We start from the raw sequence: 19,792 nt of genomic DNA, 5'->3' as shown, positions 1-19,792 counted from the left end.
GTGTCCTGCCATCCATTCTTAATTAACACATTTTCTTAGATAATATCACCACCTTCAACACCTCTTTGATCCTTTTGTCTGTGACATCTTTTGATTATCTGCTCCTATCACTGCTTGCTTGTCCCTACAACCACACCCCCCCCTCAACTTCTCTCTCCCCGCCCCCCCACCTTAAACCAGCTTATATTTCACCCCTCTCCTAACTATATTCAGTTCTGTTGAAGGGTCGTGAGGACTCGAAACGTCGACTCTTTTCTTCTCCACCGATGCTGCCAGACCTGTTGAGTTTTTCCAGGTAATTCTGTTTTTGTTTTGAATTAATCAGTAGCTTGAATTAAGAAATTAAGGCTATCTTTCCATTAAACTTAAGCGTTTAGCTTGGTGTTTTCGACTGAATCCAATTATTTTCTTACCATCTTGTTGTATTGATTATTAAAATCCATGTGTAAGGACTGCCGTATCTCACTCAGAATGCAGATAACATGAGAAACTTGTGCCTCCTCCAGCTCTGGGATGTGCAGGTCTACCAGTGTTGCACCGAGACCTTTTAGGTACTGCACCGCTACATAAGAATGATAAAAATAACAGTATTGATTCTGAAAACACTGAAATAGTTAAACTTGAATTTCCTACCATTAGTTCCCCTTTTAAAACCTCAGTTTTATTTTCTGTAAAAGATAATGGGATAATACCTGGTGTGAGGCCTCTTGTACTGAGCATCAGAATTGAGGGTTTTTTTCCAAACCCTTTCCCTTTACATGGATGCAACTTTGCTGGAAAGTACCCAAACAGCAGCCCAGTTGACATGTCATGAATCACAATTTAGGTTGATGCATCTGTTTGAGCTACTGATTTTTTAATTATTAATAAATACTAATATGTTATTCTTTTGTATAATAAACTATTTGTTCAAACAGGCAATTTTTAATGCTCCTAATTTAACCTCTTCAATTCATTTTATTTTCTCACCAGTTTCCCAAGACCATACATCAATCTGTACAGAGCAGGTGACTTGCTTTTATCATATCTGCTAACAGAATTTGATTGATCTGTTAAGCGGTATGTTAGAGAACTATTGTTCCTTCCCTTCTTCTTGCTGGGTTGTGAATGGCTGAGAATGAGAACTTACCATGTGGGAAATCATTGGTGTAAGAATGTATTACTAACGCACCAATGCTGGACTGAAAAGTTTGCATTTACACACAGCTATCAAATTCATTGGGAATATCTTAGCTTCCCAGAATCAGACCCTGAAGTGGCTCCTAAATTAGTGGAGTAAATTCTCCACTGCTTTACTCCTCGCTGTCAGCTTTGCCTTCCAGGAACACCCATCAGGAAATCTCACAGATACAGGTTATGATTTTCAGTCCATTAAACTGAATGAATAGAAACTGTGGGCTGTACCTACAATTCTCTGTGCTAACTTCTCATGGGGGTGAAGAAGGGAGATAAGGTGGGAGATCAGCTGTAACATTATAATCTAAAATTCTTCCAATCTACTGAGGTCCAGGATGACCTGATAAGAGGGTAGATGCTCTGCTGCAGATTTTCAGCTTCATCGTACAGAATAATACATTTAGATAGGAAATTTTCAGGTATCCATGTATCCTTACCTTTCTGACAAATGTCCAAAATTTCACTATCACAATCCTGTTAAAATTCAAGTCAAAGAGGAAATTAAGAACAGAATAGATTTTCAAGATGCAAAACCACAATCATAATCATAGGAAAGCAGGAATCTGGATATAGGGATGATGCAAACATTTAGGTCCCAATGATTCAGGGGCTGGAAAGAGAGGAACTGCAGCTTAATTCCGGTTAGGGTGGCAGAGCTGCAAACTGCGGTAGAACTCAGACCCACAGGGTTCATACCTTGGATATTGATTTCAAAGGAGGGACGGAGACAATTCATCCACCATGTGCCACTAGAAGACATGTCTGGGACAATCCCGGGAATTCTGCCCAGTCTACTATCCCAGTAGCCCACGCAGTACCTAAACTGGCCAAAAGTGTACACAGGTTCCACTCTGTGCCTTCAAGACCCCAAAATGCAGCAATAAAAGCTAAATTAACCCTTAAAATCTTAGTACTGCCCCCCCCCCCCCCCCCCCCACCCCCCCCACCCCCCTCCCCCCAGCCCAACCATGGCCGCACTTTCAGAATTATAAAAATTGCAATCCTTTTTCTTCAGTTTCTTGAAGGGAACTACTCCAATCACTACCACTTTTATCAGGTCGAGTGCCTCTGTTTCACTCTCTTAAGCGGGGGAAACATTTACATATATTTACAAGGCCACATCCTGCAGATTTTTGGAGGGGAATCACTAACAGGCTAAAGGGGTAGGTGGAAGTTTTGCCCTGCCACACTACTGCTGCACCCTGCACCCATTTCCATACAATTTTATTCTGCCAACAGAATAGGCTGGGCTTTACCTTGAAGAACTTCCAGTCTATCCCAATTTTTATGTTCTTCAGATCAGGATTTCCAATATTGTTGAAGTTTAATGGAGGTTGTTGCAGACCTGAAAGAACAGCAACATGTCACCAATCTAAATTAGACCTGCTCTGGGAGGGCTTGACCATGAAGTGGATTAAGTATGTTGTTATTGATTTGAAAGTTGCATTTATATCCAGACTAGGCAGGTGAAACAAAGCATTATGAGAACACTGGACTTATTTTTAAAAATAGTAATTTCTCTACAAACAGATTTACGCAATTTTTACAATGTTTCTTGTTGTAAGTGTGTAATTATTATGAGAAACTTAACAATGACACCCTCACTTTTACATGTGGGAAATCATGTACAGGGCTTTTCCCACAGATCATTCCCACAGATCATTCCCACAAATCTGAGCATTCTATTGCATTGCCGGAGACTTTCAAAATATCAAACATCCATATCTTGTAAATTTGTAGTACCATTATTTATAGCATTTTAAAAACTAAATTCACATGCTCGATAAAAAGCAATAAAGTCTAAAACAAACATTCAGTTAAGCTAACAGGAAAAAATGGCTGAGGCACAAAGGTGACTCCACTCAAGAGAGTGTTCACTGAGGCTGGAAGGGAAGGTAGAGGACACAGGTTTCATTTGTAATCTTCTTGAGGGTATGAATCCCTTTATTTTGTCAACTATCATCCTTCACCTTGCACCATCTGCAGCCAAGAAAACAGATGGATAAGCAGTTCCAAGACCACTCCCAGTGCTGTCAAGTGTAGGCAACAATTCAAGGATGATTGCCCCTCTGAATTGCTTACTCTACAGCAATACATATTGTACTGGGTAAATGAGCTTTCATGAACTCCTCTGGCTTCAAAACATGCATGCAAAATGCCTCAATTCCCCCAGTCAGCAAATAGGCAATGCAAGAGGTATAACCTGTTTTACAAAATGTTTATTAAACCACAAGTTTGAAAAAACAACAGAAAAAAATCTACAGAATATTGCAAGGGTTGCACTAAATTAATAACATAGAAACAAACAACAGCTAAAGACCAGCTGGTTCATTGAGCCTGTTCTATACTGCAATGGTGCTACTTCTACATACTCCTCACCCAATCCCTCCTTCAACAGGCAAAAAAAAAAGAGAAAAGCCCCTTAGGCAGGGATTTTCTGCTCCTGCCCGCAGCTGGCATCATGGCGTGCAGGAGCGGAAAATATCACAAGACGACCAGAAATCAATTTCACGTCGTTGTGAAACCAGTTCGCGATTGTGCGCTGCAGCCTCCAATAGTGGGCTGTGTTTCCTGACATGCCGTGACGGGAACATCTTTTCAATAAATTTACATCTCATGAAAAGGACTTCTCGCTAGAATCAACCCCCACGGTGGATCATTAGGGCACGTCGGTGTGCAATTACAATGACGTGTTTCACAATGGTATATAAGTGACGTGGACCTGGCAACCTGCAATTCACTCGTGACTTCGAGGCTCGTTTGTCCACCTTGCATCACGCAATTCTCACAATAAGAAGCCAGGCTTCGCAGGTAGCACCACATCGCTTTCAGGGGGCTGTCACAAGCCAAATCTCTACCTGCCAGACCAACAGTAAGGCGGGGATGGCTTTTAATGGGCTGCAGGGTTAGGGCCCCACCAGGGAAGGGGGGAAACTGGCCTGAGGCATGAGAAGGGCCTACAGGTTAAGGGCTCCACTGGGGGGGGGGCGCAAAAGTGGGAAAGGTTGCACTTAGACACATGAATGGGGGAGACGGTACAGAGGGTTATCATCCTCAGCTCCAGGATGGGGAGAGAGTATGTTACAGAATGACGTAAGCCACTTGGGGCCAGAATGGGAGAATCGCTGAGTGAATAAATGCCTCAGTTTACATTGTTGAGCTTGTAAAGACTGTCCTTGTTCCAGTCCAGTCTCAGTTGTGCACAGGGCATGGTCGTAACATCATGTGCCTCAGTCCGTGGCGTTTCTGGCATCAGGTGGCACACACAGTCAAGGGAGGCATCTGCTGCCTACAGATGGGGACAAGGCATTGTGAGGGTATCTGAAGGTGTGGGGGTGGGTATATGTTTAACTGTGCAAGTGGCCTCAAGATGGGGAGGGGCAAGATCCACTAGGGCATAGACACATCCACCTCAAAATATTCAGGGGCTAACAAACAGATATCCACCACAATCACGATGGGATCAAGGAATACAAGGAGAGGATTGAGAGCTCTTGGTGGGAGGGAAACTGAATATTAAGCTCCCCCGGGATCACAGGAGGGGTTTCCACACACACACGGGGAGGTTCCGAAATAGTCTGGCAGTAAGAACTCTGCACTGCCATCTTCCAACCTGCAGTGATGGCGCAGTACAAAATTAAAATGAAAAGAAGCTCTGCTGGTGAGGGCTCTGAGGGTGGATTGGAGGGCAGGGGGTGCTGATTAAAGGGGCACCCAACTGAACTGTGCAATCCCAAATGAGGAGAGATGCACAGCTGAAACATGTTAGGAGCCCTTCAATGATAATGCAGGGAATCAGGAAAGTGAAGCAATGATGCGTATGGAGGCGAGACTAATCCCGCAAAGTGGCACTAGACAATCTCCTTGTTCACAGTGTGGAAATTCCCCAGAACAGAAATGAACTCCAGAGCAACTGGGTGACTGGACAAGCTTCAGATATGTGTTAGAATTGTGGCGCTGGCAGGTTCACAGAAAAGAAGCCTCGGACGCCCTTCAAATAATCTCATTTCCTGACTAAACATTTCCCCTCATGTTTATTCCAAAGAGTACAGTATTAGAACGCAGTGAATGAGGATCCCAGTGCCTGGGCTGAAAACAACACAACCAAGTGCCTGGCCAAAACAATCTCATAGCAGTCAGTCATGTAAAGCGAGATGGAAGGAGCATCTCGAAATGGATCCCGCGTTGATCATTATTCAGGGGCTAGTAGTTCCTGACATGGGAACAAAGCCCTGGAATCCACATTCGCTGATGAGTTATTGACAGAGAGAGGACCTTTGGAGGCTAACGCTGACTCTTGTCTGTTTCTCATTGATACTGCGGAGAGGAGACCATCAGGAAGGTGGAGCCTGGATTTATTGCTGGCTACATAATCGCACATTGGCAGGAGGGAAGAAGAAGGAGAAGATAGAAATGGAGGCTTCTGACTCACCAAGGTGAGGAGCAAAACCCTCAAGACCAAGGGAGAGCAGGGCCCCTCCAGACGCAAGATCAAGGATGTACAAAACTCTCATTTCTGCAGATGAGCACAAAACTGTGTCGCCGACGTCTCCACATATCCAGGGATCTGGTGACTCACATTTGCCACATTCTCCAGGAATTGGCACGATGGGGACTGGGAGGGCATCCATTGCCATTGGCTCTGAAAGTAATGGCCGCACTCAACTTCTATGCCAGCGGCTACTTCCAGGGCTCCACTGGGGATCTCTCAAGCGTCCACTCACAAATGCATGCATGAGGTCCTTTTTGTGCCCACAATTAGGTCATCAAGCAAGCCAGGATGCCAGAGCACTGTGCTTTGCTGAGATTTCCGGATTCCCACTGGTACAGGGTGTCATCGACTGCACTCGTGGCTATAAAAGCTCCCTGGCAACAGGCATTTTAATACACAAACTGGAAAGGCTACCACTCACTCCATGTACAGCTGGTCTGTGACTATAAGAAACTTATCATGCAGGTTTGTGCCAGATACCCAGAAAGCGTCCACGACTCATACATCTTGAGAAGATCACAGATCCCAGACATCTTCAAGGGATCCAGGGCTGGCTCCTCGGTGACTAAGGGTACCCGCAAGGGACGTGGCTGATGACACCTGTGCGGTGGCCTCAGACTCCCGCAGAGAGAAGGCACATCGAAGCTCATGTCGCTACCTGAGCGTTGGTGGAGCACACCATAGGCACCTTAAAGATGCAATTCCGATGCCTGGACAGATCTGGCGGAGCACTCCAGTACACTCCCCAGAGGGTCATTGTGAGTTGCTGTGCACTGCACAACCTGGTGCTGCGAAGGGGGGAAGGACTTGCCAGATGCCGACATGGAGGAGCTGCACATCTCCTCTGATGAGGAGGACATTGAAGGGAATGAGGGCATTGATTTCAAGGAAGTTGAAGCTGCAGGGGAAGAGGCCAAAGCACAGGCCAAACGAAGCAGGCATGCATGTGAGGCCCCCACAGCTACCAGATTTCATGAGGAGGATGACGAGTTGCAATGAGTATCCTCTTGGACAAATGCCCTTCATCATGGGCCAACATTAACACCAGCTTTACTATTCCTCTCATTTCAACATTGCACTTCAATATGAGAGTGAATAGTTACACATCAGGCTCACATTGTCCTGATCCTTTGAAGGATGATGAAGCTTTGGGAGCACGTGTCCTTGCTGAGATGAGGTGCTAACTGGAGGAGGAGTCCCAGCATCAGATGTCAGAAGGTGCTGCCTCTTCAAGCATATCTCCAGCATCCCAGTCACAACACCAGCCTACAAGAGCCAGAAGCTGTTCCTCTATCCTCAGTGGGCTTGTAGCTGTCTGCCTTCAGTCCGACCAAGTTCCTTGAGGAGATCCATCTCCAGCAACGAGACAATGCATTCTGTGTAACCTCGATGGTGAAACTGATATGTGACACTTGGGCCAAGGCAGCTGAGGTTGTTCTGCAGGTGTGCTTCTATTCTGAGATGACTCAATCCTCTGTATCACCTTTTTCTCTATCACATTAACATCCTGCATTCTCAGTTAGGGATGCTGGCCTGCTTTTATCCTCACCTTACTCTGCATGTGGACCACCTGAGGATGATGACATTCAACGAATTTCGTGCCAGACATTAAAATGCCTCCTCTTTAAGATACACATTGTGCCCTCATGGCCAGCCCTGACCCTTGCGAACTCCAAAATGCTCAGACATTGCTAATAAAGAGCACACTTCAGTTTCAGTACATCCCATTGCTCCCCTCAACATTGTCTAATGTTACCATATGCGCTTCAAGAGCATGTTCAAAGGCTCTATTGACCGCCAAATATCACCATTTGCAAACACTCATCTCAGTGAGTGTTTAGGTGATGGGATGCACAGTACTGCATCCCAACATTGTGACGAGAGTCCTGTGGCCGCAATACAGACAATTACAGGTTGAGAAACGCTCAAGGTTATAGGTTCAAGTACCTGGACAATAATGTGGCTGAAAAGGGCAGAGCTTCGGCACCTCGAGATGGCAAGGTGCTCCCATTTATTACTGAGCTTAGCAGATATACACTTGGAAAGTCAGAAACATGGTTAGCAGACAGCAGCGCACGCAAGCTCAGAGTATGGGTTCATAGCATTAAAACCCTGCCAGATGACAGAGAGCACATGGAGTTGCACGATTTATGACCCTTATCCATGCATAAACACCTCTCTCGTTGTACACTACATCTTCATCTTTCAAGAATGCAGAGGAGATAGGAGAACACCTCTGCCTCAATCTTACACAACCAAGAATAAACATGACATGACCCTGCAAAGCATGTGAATGAAGTTCCTTCCACAAGCACACTTAACAGTAAGGTCGAGGCATCACTGATGTCGAGAATGATCTGAAAAAGGGGCATACACTGTGGTGATATGGAAGCACACGACATAGACAAGAGGCCCGTGATTGCGACATCTGCGCTAATTGGGGGGAGGGACCAAAGTATCACTAGTGATTGACTGCAACACAGTTCATCATAAAATAGAGGCACACACAAGAGGAGATGTGAAATGGGTGTGACCCTATTTACATTTGTGAACACCCATGTCACCGTTTTGCTCCTAAATTTTTAAAATTTTCCTAACCCTACCGCTACATCTGGGTGCATCCCTGACATCCACAGCGGAGGTGGAGGCAGCCTGCTGGCTGCTACACCCTGATGTTTGGCGAACGTCGTCTGGAGGGCTGAGACCCTGAGGGCCCCAGCCTGCTTTGGGTGTCCTGCTGTGGGGCGGATGCACCCTCCTCGGCCAATGCAGTTGGAGGTGATGGGCTTACAGGAAGAGGGGATTGGGAACAGCTGGGCAGTCCCGGAGTCACCTGGGCAGATAGCCCCAGCGTGTCCAGCTGCTGGTCCTCCTCCCTATAGGTGCCCGAGGACCCCTGGTTGATTCCTTCAGGAGCAGGGGAAACTGGAGTAAGATCTAGGTGCCCTGCCCCCCTCTCGCATAGCCACTGATGGATGCCACCAATGGCTACAGTGATGGAGTGCTGCCCCTGCAGCAGCGCAGGACCAATGTCCTGGATCAAGGTCTCCATGGCGGCTGCCATCATGACAGTGTTGATCTTGGTGCATTGGCACGCTGGCACTATCACCTCAGACTGAAGATGAATAGACTCCTCCATCGTCCACTGCAATCTGAGGAATGCACCAGACATCTCTTCCTGATATTCCCATGATTGTCACTACAGCTCCACCAACTGATTTAGGACCGAGTCCAGAGCTCGTCATCGAACTCTGACTCCACAGATTCCTGGCCTCCAGCAGTCCTCGGTGTGCTGGCGACCTCAGACGTCGCTACCTCCTCCTGTTGTGGACCAGATTGTGTGCTGAACTCACCAGATTGTGACCCTGAGGCGGCTGTAAAACTGGTCCCACTGAGGTGTGTGTCTCTGCATTGCTGGATGGTGTGGGTGAGCGCTGTGATGGGTCTTCAATGGCGCTGTTTTCAGGTTCCTCATCTGAGGTGTCATCGGGACGCGAGCTAAAGGCCTGGCTGGTTGAGGGCCTCAGGCGGTTTAAGAAGTGCCTAAGAAAGAAAATAGACATAATTAGTGCATGGCAGGCAGCTGTAAAACAGGAAAATGCACTCACAGTATGGTTGTCTGAGGGATGAGCTGGTGAAGATCCTCACGTGAGTGTGCACTGCCGACCTTACTGTCGCTGCAGGCATAGTCCATGTTCTCTCCAGCCAGCTCGATGGCTCTGCTCTCAAAGACAGTGAGGACCTTGAGTTCTGGCATTCCACCCTGGGTCTGGGACATGTCCCTGCAATTGTGTACGAGCTTGTCCTGCATAAAGACGGAGAGCATGAACAGGATGCATGGCAGGGCAGATGATAAGGATAACAGCAAAATACTGCGGATGCTGGAAATCTGAAATAAAAACAGAAAATGCTGGATAAACTCAGGTCTGGCAGCATTTGTGGGGAGAGAAACAGAGTTAATCTTTCGAGTCCATCTGACTCTTCAGACCCAGATGATAAGGATGCCTGGCGTGTTTGGGTGGAGCCATGGATGGGATGAGGACGCAAGCTCCAGAGGAGATGAACCCAGATGGAGATGTGAAGTTGTGTGTGAGAGAGCGAGTGGTGATGCCCCTTGAGCTGGCAGCATGTGAGATACCAGTGAAGGTGTGATGGGCTGGTGAGTGTGTGAGTTGAGAGTGATGAGATGGTTGACTTACCCTGGTGGCACGGATGAGACTATTCATCCTCTTTCTGCACTAGGTGGCTGACCTTCTCTGTGCTGCGTTGGCACTGACCACCGCTGCCACCTCCTGCCAAGTCAGAGTGGTGAGGTTGGTGGACAGCCTCCGGCCATTATTGGGGGTAAAGGACATCGCGATGAGCCTCGACTGTGTCCATCAGGCATTCCGGGGAGGTGTCACTGAATTTTGCAACAGCATGCTTCTTTCCTTTGGGAGACATGTCTTCCGCGGAGCAGTCCTGGGTTGTAGACATTAAAAAAGCTGTGCACGGATGCCGTTTAAATATGGCACCCTGAGTGAGGAAGCGGTGAGCTCATGGTGGGGCTGGCGAATCAAGAGGCCCACGATCTGGCATGTTTCTGGGTGGGTAAAATGCTGCTGCACTTAGTGGACTGAGGGGAAAATCCCACCCTTAGTCTAATTTCAGAAAAGTTTCTGGGAAATTCTTCTTCAACTGCCGAAGGCAGTCAACCAGATTCCTGGAAACAATGGTAACTGAGGGACACAAACCTACCTTCTACATGCAGTTATGTAGGCCACACATTAGGTTCCCTTTTGAATGCTTGCAGCAAATCTGCACTCACTACATGTGCCAGCAAAGCATTCCAGAGGTTGGTAACTTTTTAACGTAAGAACATACAAACATCTAATCTAGTTCTTTGCCCCCCCCCCAAGTTATACCTGTGCTCCCAGGCTCCTCCCAGTTTGCTTAGCTTGTATAACCTATCTAGACGCAGTATATTTATTTAAATATTTTTTAAAAACCTAAATTAAATTTCCTCAAAGTTTACACTTTTCTAATGTGTAAAGCACCAGGTCTCCGAGCCTATCATGTTAACTAAGGGTTATTTAAACTGCGTATCAAGCTAGTGGGCTTCCTCTGGATCTTTTCTTGGGCTTTTATCAGCCACCAAAAAGAGCAGGTTAGATCACTAGTCAAATGACCTCCTTCATGCAGGCTCAAATACAGGCAGACATAATGATCAACTCCTCTATAACAGATTGGCGTTTTGTACAATGCAGAGAAAATCAATGCTCTTTCACATCCCTATAAAATTTTATTACAACTCTGCCAACTACATTTTTCTCTTAGATGTAAAACAGTCTCATTTTCTGTTCATCTAATCACATTATTGATGCTGACAATTATGCAGCCCCTAGATATACATAAATGTTTCCAGTAAATTACGAAACTTACCATATGGATAATTGGGGTCTGGGCCGGCCAGAATTGCATAGGCTATAGCTACATCCTTTACAGAGGCACAAATTGGACCTGTGAATACAAGCAAATTATTCAGAGTTTTCAGCTTTGTCCAAAACAGCTAATAATCAAACAGCTCATTTTTATAACTCTGGAGACAAAGTAAAAACTCAGATTAAGGAGAGTTTGGAGAATGCAGCTACTCTGATATTTCTTTACTGCATTATAATTCATTTAGGAGCAGAAAAGATCACCAAAACTGAAAAACAGTTAACTAAATATTGTAGTTCTACAGAGCAGCTGCTTCCAATTCTCAGAGTAGTTTATTAGAATAATATGTCGTAGATTATATCTTTGCTTTTGTATTGTATTGTAGTGGGAATTTGGATTAATTCATCCATTATAAATGCCTGAAGAGGCACAAAGTCACTTAGCTTTCTTTAAAAGATTTAGATTTTAAATAGCACTTAAAGTATTAAAACTTAAGTTATAATCAGTATTTGTAAAACATATTGAAATCTTTAAAACTCTTTAAGGGGATGAAGGTGTCACTGGTGGGACCAGTATTTATTGCTCATCCCTAATTGCCCTTGAGAAGGCGGTGGTGAGCTGCCTTCTCGAACCAAACTCCATGCCCAGGATTTTCCGGTCATCGGATGGGCATGGTGGGGGTGAGCAGGCCCCGACCAATTAACGGCCAGCCAGCGTGAATCGTGCACTGCAGCGCTCAGCGCTGCCAGGGTGAAGGTGGGAGGAGGGTGAGCGTGGAAGTTCGCACATGTGCGTGGGTGTGTGCAGTAAATGGTCCCTTAGGCACAGAGCTGCCTCAGGGAGCTGAAGATTTTTAAAATAAAAAACAAAGAAATTAGAAATGGTAAAAATATGTCCCCTCATGTGACTCTATCATATGAGCAGGGACATGTTAGAGATGACTTTGAAAAGTTTTAAATTTTTTTCAAACACTGGTTGAAACCTTATCCCACCCGTGGATGAAGTTTCGCCAAAAACGCAAAGGCTGCTTGGCCTTTTCACCCGCCCGCCAACCAAATGGTTGGAGATTTTGATTCAATGATAGTGAAGGAACGATGATTTAGTTTTAAGTCAAGATGGTGTGTAGCCTGGAGGGGAACTTGCAGGTAGTGGTGTTCCCACACGTTTGCTGCCCTTGTCTTTTTCGGTGGTAGGGGTCACAGATTTGGAAGGTGCAGTCGAAGAAGGCTTGGCGAGTTCACTCAGCCTCTTATAGATATCATGTATTTTCCTTGCAGATCCATTAAATTGGACAGAGAATTGCGTATGTAACTTTAAGGAGTGCAAAGTGTTGTCTTACCCAAACTGACAGTAGAATAGGAAAGAGGATGGGACCCAGTGGTGCTGATTCGACCAAAAGTAACTAAAGAAACAAAAACAAAAATAAAACTGTTAACAGACTTCCTGTTTAGCAATAACTGAACTGACAAATATTCAGGCCACATGTCAACAGATGTTCTTGAGTCAAAAACAAAATCCAAATATTAAAAGATGTACAAAACAAGTGTAAACTTAGCTACATAAACAGAAAATCTTGGAACTGAGTAATACCGTAGATTTCCTTATAGAAAACCAAAATTTTAATACGTATTTTGTCAGTTTAAGTACAGCTTTAGTGATCACAAAGAGGTTTTTTAAAATTCTTTTTACAGCACGTGGGCGTCACTGGCTAGGTGGAGGGACTGGATGTTGAAGGTGGTAGATGGGATGCTAATCAAGCAAGCTGTTGTGTCCTGTAGGATGTTGAGCTTCTTCAGCGTTGTTTGAGCTGCACTCATCCCGGCAAGTGGAGAGTATTCCAACACACTCCTGACTTGCGCCTTGTAGATGGTGGACAGGCTTTGGGAAGTCAGGAAGTGAATTACTCTCCACAAAATTCCCAGCCTCTGACCTGCTTTTGTAGCCACAGTATGTATATGGCTGGTCCAGTTCAGTTTCTGGCCAGTGGTAAACCCCAGCACATGTTAAAGAGTATAGCACATCATTTTGGAGATTTTTTCTTTAACTGGCTCTCAGAATGTGGGTGACTATGTAAATGCAAGTTGTTGTTGACATTGGGAAGGCCACATTTACTGCCCACCCCCCATTTTCCTATGATGATGGCGGACTTTTTTCATTCAGTCAAGCGATGTGGGTGTTGCTGGCTAGGCCAGCATTTGTTGCCCATTCCTAACCACTGTTGAGAAGGTGGTGGTGAGCTGCCTTCTTGAACCGCTGCAGTCCATGTGTTGTAGGGAGGGAGTTCCAGGATTTTGACCCAACAACAGTGAAGTAATGGCGAGAAAGTTTCAACTCAGGATGGTGTGTGTCTTGCAGGGGAACTTGCAGGTGGTGGTGTTCCCATGTGTCTGCTGCCCTCGTCCTTCTAGGCAGTAGAGGTCACAGGTTTGGAGGGTGCTGTCGAAGGAGCCTTGGACAGTTGCTGCAGTGCATTTTGTAGCTAGTATAAGCAGTGACAGTAGCTGTCACTGTGTATTGGTGGTGGAGGGAGTGAATGTTGAAGGCGGTAGATGGGGTACCAGTCAAGCGGGCTGCTTTGTCTGGATGGTGTTGTTGGAGCTGCACTCACCCAGGCAAGTGGGGAATATTCCATCACACTCCTGATGTGAGCCTTGTAGATGGTGGACAGGCTTTGGGGCATCAGGTGATGAGTTATTCCCTCTTGCCGGTTCCCTCACCACCTGCCGCTGAACTAGTCTAGCAGCTATGTCGTTTATGACTCGGCCAGCTTGGTCAGTAGTGGTGCTACTGAGCCACTCTTAGTGATGGATTGAAATCCCCCACCCAGAGTATATTCTGTGCCCTTGCCACCCTCAGTACTTCCTCCAAGTGGTGTTCAATATGAAGGAGTACTGATTCATCAGCTGAGAGGGGGGTGGGGTGCAGTAGATGGCAATCAGGAGGTTTCCTTTCCCATGTTTGACCTGGTGCCATGTGACATCATGGGGTCTAGAGTCGATGTTGAGGGCTCCCAGGACAACTCCCTCCTGACTGTATACCTCTGTACTTCCACTTCTGATGGGTCTCCTGTCTGTGAGATGGTGATGGTAGTATCTGGGACTTTGTCTGTAAGATATGTTTCCATGAGTATGACTATGTCAGGCTGTTACTTGACTAGTCTGTGAGATAGCTCTCCCAATTTTGGCACACGCCCCCAGATGTTAGTAAGGAGGATTTTGCAGGGTTGACAGGACTGAGTTTGCTGTTGTCGTTTCCAGTGCCTAAGTCGATGTCAGGTGGCCCATCCAGTTTTATTCCCTTTTTTAAGCTTTGTAGCGGTTTTGATACATCTGAGTGGCTTGCTAGGCCATTTCAGAGTCAACCACATTGCTGTGGGTCTGGAGTAACATGTAGGCCAGACCAGGTAAGGTCGGCAGATTTCCTCCCCTAAAGGACATCAGTGAACCAGATGGCTTTTTACAACAATCGACAATGGTGTCATGGTCACTATTATCAATGGCTAGCTCTTCAATTCCAGATTTATTTATTGATTAGCCTACGCCTCTGGATTACTAGTCTGCCGACATTACCTCTGCACCACCGCCTTCCCTAAAGTGTACCAGATGTGCTGATTCCAGTGTATTCCTGGTTATGAATGCTGGACTTTGCAAAACGTTATGTTTTAAAATGTCTGCTTTAACTTAAGGTGAGACAGAAAGACCCCAGCTCTGGGACATTCCTCTGTGATCAGATTGCCATGTGGGAGAAACTCAAACAGAAAGTTATTAAAATAGCAAATGACAGTTTTCAGAAACAAGAGAAAGATCAGGCAGACACTGCTGTGTGCAGGAACAAAGCAGCTGCTGCTGTGAGAAGCAGAGAAGGACTGTTTTTGGGTTAACAACCAGGCAGGATTCTTGTGAGGGTTCGTGTTCTGTTTGAAAGGAAGAGCGGTGGGGGCTGGTGAGCTGCGGTTAGTGTAAGAAGCCCAGAAGAACAGGTTTCCTGAATGTCCTGAAGAATTTTAATCCTTAAATGGAATTCACATCCAAGGTCAGCCAGGTTGATAGACTGGAAGGCCAGTCAGGTAGGAGGTCTGCTTTACAGGGCTGAAGAATCTGAGACCAGATAGATGGGTGAGTGACAGATATCACGGAGGATTGTCCTACGTGGTCAGGGGGTGGGAGGCAGATGGGTCTCTGGCGGGGTGGTTTCCTTGGTATCTTGTTGGACCTGGGGGAAGAACTCTTGCTCCTCCTAGCTCAAAGGCACTTACCTCAGCCCCTCTCACATCGTTTAAATTTCCTGAAACCCATTTGCCTGTGGTTAAAAATAGAACGATTGTTAAAATGAAGACCCAGCCTCATCATAATGTTTAAATGACCAATTTGCTTCCCATGAGTGGATTGGTTGCCCGCCCTTTGTTGCACATATATTTAACCTAGAAGTGGGCTGGTACAAAGTGGGTTGGTTCCTGTACCAGATATTTTGCATTTTGACCTCTGACATGACCACTTGTTTTTGGGAGTAAAGATTCAGGCTGTGTGAGGTTGTTTTACTTGATCTAGTTCTAGGGCAAAACGGACAGAATTTCTCTATGCATCGATGCCAAACCTATAGGGTGACTGCAGTCTTACCAACATACAACTAGTGGACACTAACTTGCAATGCGTCAGTCAACAATCTGAGTCAGCTCAATAAAGAATTTCTAATTTAAATTGGCAGGTAAATGCACAACGACTTACAATTAGGCAGATGTTCAGCTGGATAGAAATTCCCGAACATTAAACAACTCCTCTTTGCAAGTACATTTTAAAATCATATCAAAATAAAAATACCTTTCAGTCCTACCACACCACAAAATGATGCTGGAATTCTTACTGAACCTCCTCCATCACTTCCAATAGCCAATGGGCAAAGACCTTTAAAGAAAATATTAGTACAGGTTAAATACACAGCAAGAAACTGCAACTTCTAGAATTATTTATTACTGGTGTTGCGCCATTATAACTTTGTGTTTTCCAAAAAATATATACAGTTTTAACACATTCTCTTCCTTCTAAATAATACATTTTTAATTAAGGATATTTTGTCAAGTTCTTCTGATGGCTCAGTAAATTTATATGGTCAGTGGCTAAGTCACACAGACCAGAAAAATTTCAGGTTTGTGCTACATTAGTTGATTTGGATGGTGATGGCAGACTGCAATTAATTTTAACACTTGTTAGTTAGAAAGATGAAAATTCAGCCTAGGTTCCTGCTCCAAATTACCATCAAGCAACGCATGCTGGAAGTGCTGGAAGTGTACCCAGAATATCAGGTCAGTATGGGACTGGGTTTGGCTGTACCACCTAAAAATTCTGTTAAGTTGTGGCCACTTGGTAAGGTACTGGAGAGCATCCAGCATCTAGTAGTTCTAGTGACCTTGGATGTGAATCAAAGGCTTCATATAGACAGATGCGGAGAAACAAAAAACATTTTGCTTTCAAATAGTCAGAAAATGAGTTCCTTTACTGGAGGTCAAACTGAACTAGTGGTGACAGTGCCTACGCAGTGTCAGTATTTATTTTGCTGGTTTCTAGAAACTGTGAAATACAGAGCACCCTTACTATGATTCATTCTGATCTGTACGAGCCGAAGTTACTTAAGCAATCTACAAAAGTTCACAAAGCTACATATTTGTTATAGGCAACCACTTTGGCCTGGATTTTTGCAGCTACCAACAAGGCAAGGGGACCTGCTGCCGACCTCAAAGAAAGTTGCAGTGACAGATCTAGTGATCTCTGTGGTGGGAACTTTAACTCTCAATGTGGAATTGATTGTACCATAGTTTAATGGGTTTCCCATCATGGAATTGCAGTGATGTCAGCAAGTTGTCCAAGCAGCCAGTCATATTAAAGAATTCTCACAGACAGCTAACAGGGAAGTGGAAAACACTAAAACCAAATTGTTTTGTAATTCTTTTGGGAAAGAGAAAGTGAAATAAAGATTGAAGCACACACATAAGGAAGAAGCTGAAATATCATTAATAAGTTATTTTTTCAATTATTTAAACCAAAACTAGTTCAAAATGTTTAGTAATTAATCATAATGGAGATATTTAACAACATTCCACAAATATAAAACATGTCCAGGGCCAGATCAGTTGTTCAGCAATAGTTATCACTCAGATCAATATCAAAAACCTAGTTACACCTTACTGAACTTTTTATGGGCAGTTCTAACTGTGATACGAGACTAGAAAAGGGAAAGTTCCAAACAGATCAGTTGATTTTACCGATTGCCAGTCCTAGGGGGAGGGGGTGAGGTGAGCAGTGACTCATGGACCACAACTTCAGGATGTCCGTTTAAGTGTGCACCTGCGGTAAATCCTGAAGTTGTGATCAGATTCAAAGGGATAACGACAGAAAACACTAACATTTCACCGTTAAAAAAAACCCCCAGAAATTCCAGAATCTAATCAGTTCCCTTCAGATGCAGATTTAATCAACTCCTTATGTCCACTACACCTGTGTGAGCTCTCCCTTCAATATGAACAGATGTTACCAGAAAACTTGAATATCTTATTTCTACATTCTTCAATAAAATAGCTGGCTTAAAGAGAAACATTTAAAAAAATTGATGCCAGACAGTGCCACGTTCTTCAGGGATTTAAACTCATACCTGCTGCTACAGCTGCCCCCGAGCCGCTGGAGCTCCCTCCAGTAAAATGGTGAGGACTGTAAGGATTTCTGGGAACACCATGATACCTGCAGTGACAGGAGAGTCTGTAAAATATGCATCCCAGCTGCAGACATTTTTAAATGTACATTTCCACTGCCTCAAGAATATACACATTTCTCTTTGTCAGCTCTCTTGCTGTGATCTTCCACTACAATTGCTCCTAACTGATCTCTGCCAATCTGCTGATACAGATTTACTGGAGTGTGTGGGGAGGGGAGGTAGTTGGAGGGCAAAGGGTGCAACCTGTAGTAACAGCTCTATACCCAAGACCTGTCACACCCTTCAGAAATGATAAAAGCATATTTCAGTTTATAAACATGAGCAAAGTTGATATACCCCACTAACAAACAAACATAGCTCTATAGCCCTTCATAATTAAAGGAAGAGCCATATTGTTGTTGGCTATAATTCAGTCTGCAGTGGATGGCATAACTCTGAAGTGTAAAGACCGAAGATGGGTGTCCTTTAATATGCCGAGGGAGGAATGGTGCACTCTGTAAATATGGATCCTCGGGTCCTCACAGCAGCAAGATTGCCTTTTGAAAATCCATATAGACAATATATCAGCAGTTCTTTATCCCAGAAATTCTATTAAGTTTATCTGATATAAGTTGCTTGCTGGCTGTCATTAATGTTCCCAAAATGCTATTGTAGGAAATATTCCTTTGCCAAATGTAGCCTTCCAGGAATACTATAGAAGGGAAAGAAAATCTGTGCAAAACGTTCAATACACAAGCGCCAAGACTTCAAAAGTTTCCAAATAACAGCAGCTTGCTTAGCATGGTGTCAAATCTTGTTTCGTAATGCTACCGTGAAGCATTTTGGGACATTTTAATGCTATATATTACAAACTTTATAAGAATACAAGTTGTTGTTGTAGAAAGATAATAAGCACATTAATGACAGCCAGCAAGCAACTTATATCAGATAAACTTAATAGAATTTCTGGAGGAAATAAAGGAGTGCATTGATAAAGGAACTGCTGATAATATTGTCTATATGGATTTTCAAAAGGCATTTAATAAGATTTTTTTTCTTTATTCTTGCATGGGATGTGAGTGTCGCTGCTAAGACCAGCACTTGTTGCCCATCTTTAATTGCCCTTGAACTGAGGCAGTTCAGATGGCAGTTAAGAGTCAACCATATTGCTGTGGCTCTGCAGTCACATGCAGGCCAAACCAGGTAAGGATGGCAGACTTTCTTCCCTAAAGGGCATTGGTGAACCAGATGGGTTTTTACAACAGTCAATGATAGTTGGCATAGTCACCATTACTTAGATTTAATTGCCTGGAATTTCTGTTTTTTTGGACTTTCAATTCCACATTTATTGAATTTAAATTTCACCAGCTGCAGTGGTGGGATTTGAACCCATGTCCACAGAGAATATGCCTGGGCCTCTGGATTACAAGTCCAGTGACATTATCAATATGCCACTGTCTTCCCCTAAAATGCCACATGGAAGGCTTGACAGCATGGAAAGTAAGTTGACTAAAGGATAGAAAACAGAAAAGTGGTTGAAAAGACTTTTGGACTGGAGGGGCCAGTTTAGGACCATTTAATTGTGGCCTGAACCTTGGCCAACTGATGTGCAGTGCACTGGATTTTGCATAGGCCGGTTTTGGGATAAGCAAAAACGTTGTGCTGTGTTCAACATTCAATTAAATCTAAAACCAAATGAACAGAAGAAAGATCATGAGAATTTATTCATACAAAGTGTTGTTAGGACAGAAATAGTGGTGGAAATATAATCCACTGTGGTTGGGATTTTCACCTCATTGCAATAAGTGCAGCAGCAGGCGTGAAAAATGGCCTTTTACCCGCCAGCTGCAATGGCGGGTTTTCGCACCATATCGTCCACCTCCCACCACATTAATTATCCATGCACAGAAAACGCACCGGATCGTGGGCGGGCAGCCTCTGATTCACCCGCCCCACCGTGAACTCACCGCTTCCTCACTCCGGGCACCATATTTAAATGTCACCCAAGCTTTGTCAATGTCTGGA

At 44.5% G+C, this 19,792-nt stretch overlaps 1 protein-coding gene across 1 annotated transcript in view; it reads right to left on the bottom strand.

The window, feature by feature from the left end:
- The window catches only part of LOC144691652 (uncharacterized), a 75,027-nt gene that overhangs the window by 19,229 nt on the left and 36,006 nt on the right, over nucleotides 1–19,792 (bottom strand). Inside the window, exons 9-15 of the mRNA XM_078559956.1 lie at nucleotides 17,729–17,814; nucleotides 15,904–15,987; nucleotides 12,426–12,488; nucleotides 11,090–11,167; nucleotides 2,433–2,521; nucleotides 1,614–1,650; nucleotides 414–562 (exon numbers count right to left, since the gene is read on the bottom strand). Coding sequence (XP_078416082.1) covers nucleotides 414–562; nucleotides 1,614–1,650; nucleotides 2,433–2,521; nucleotides 11,090–11,167; nucleotides 12,426–12,488; nucleotides 15,904–15,987; nucleotides 17,729–17,814 — 586 coding nt within the window. The remainder of the gene's footprint in view (nucleotides 1–413; nucleotides 563–1,613; nucleotides 1,651–2,432; nucleotides 2,522–11,089; nucleotides 11,168–12,425; nucleotides 12,489–15,903; nucleotides 15,988–17,728; nucleotides 17,815–19,792) is intronic.

This window comes from Cetorhinus maximus, chromosome 16 (genome assembly GCF_964194155.1).
Source record: "Cetorhinus maximus chromosome 16, sCetMax3.hap1.1, whole genome shotgun sequence".
Lineage (NCBI taxonomy): Eukaryota > Metazoa > Chordata > Chondrichthyes > Lamniformes > Cetorhinidae > Cetorhinus > Cetorhinus maximus.
Note: the sequence above shows the minus strand (reverse complement) of the source record. Positions and strands in the feature narration are given on the sequence as shown.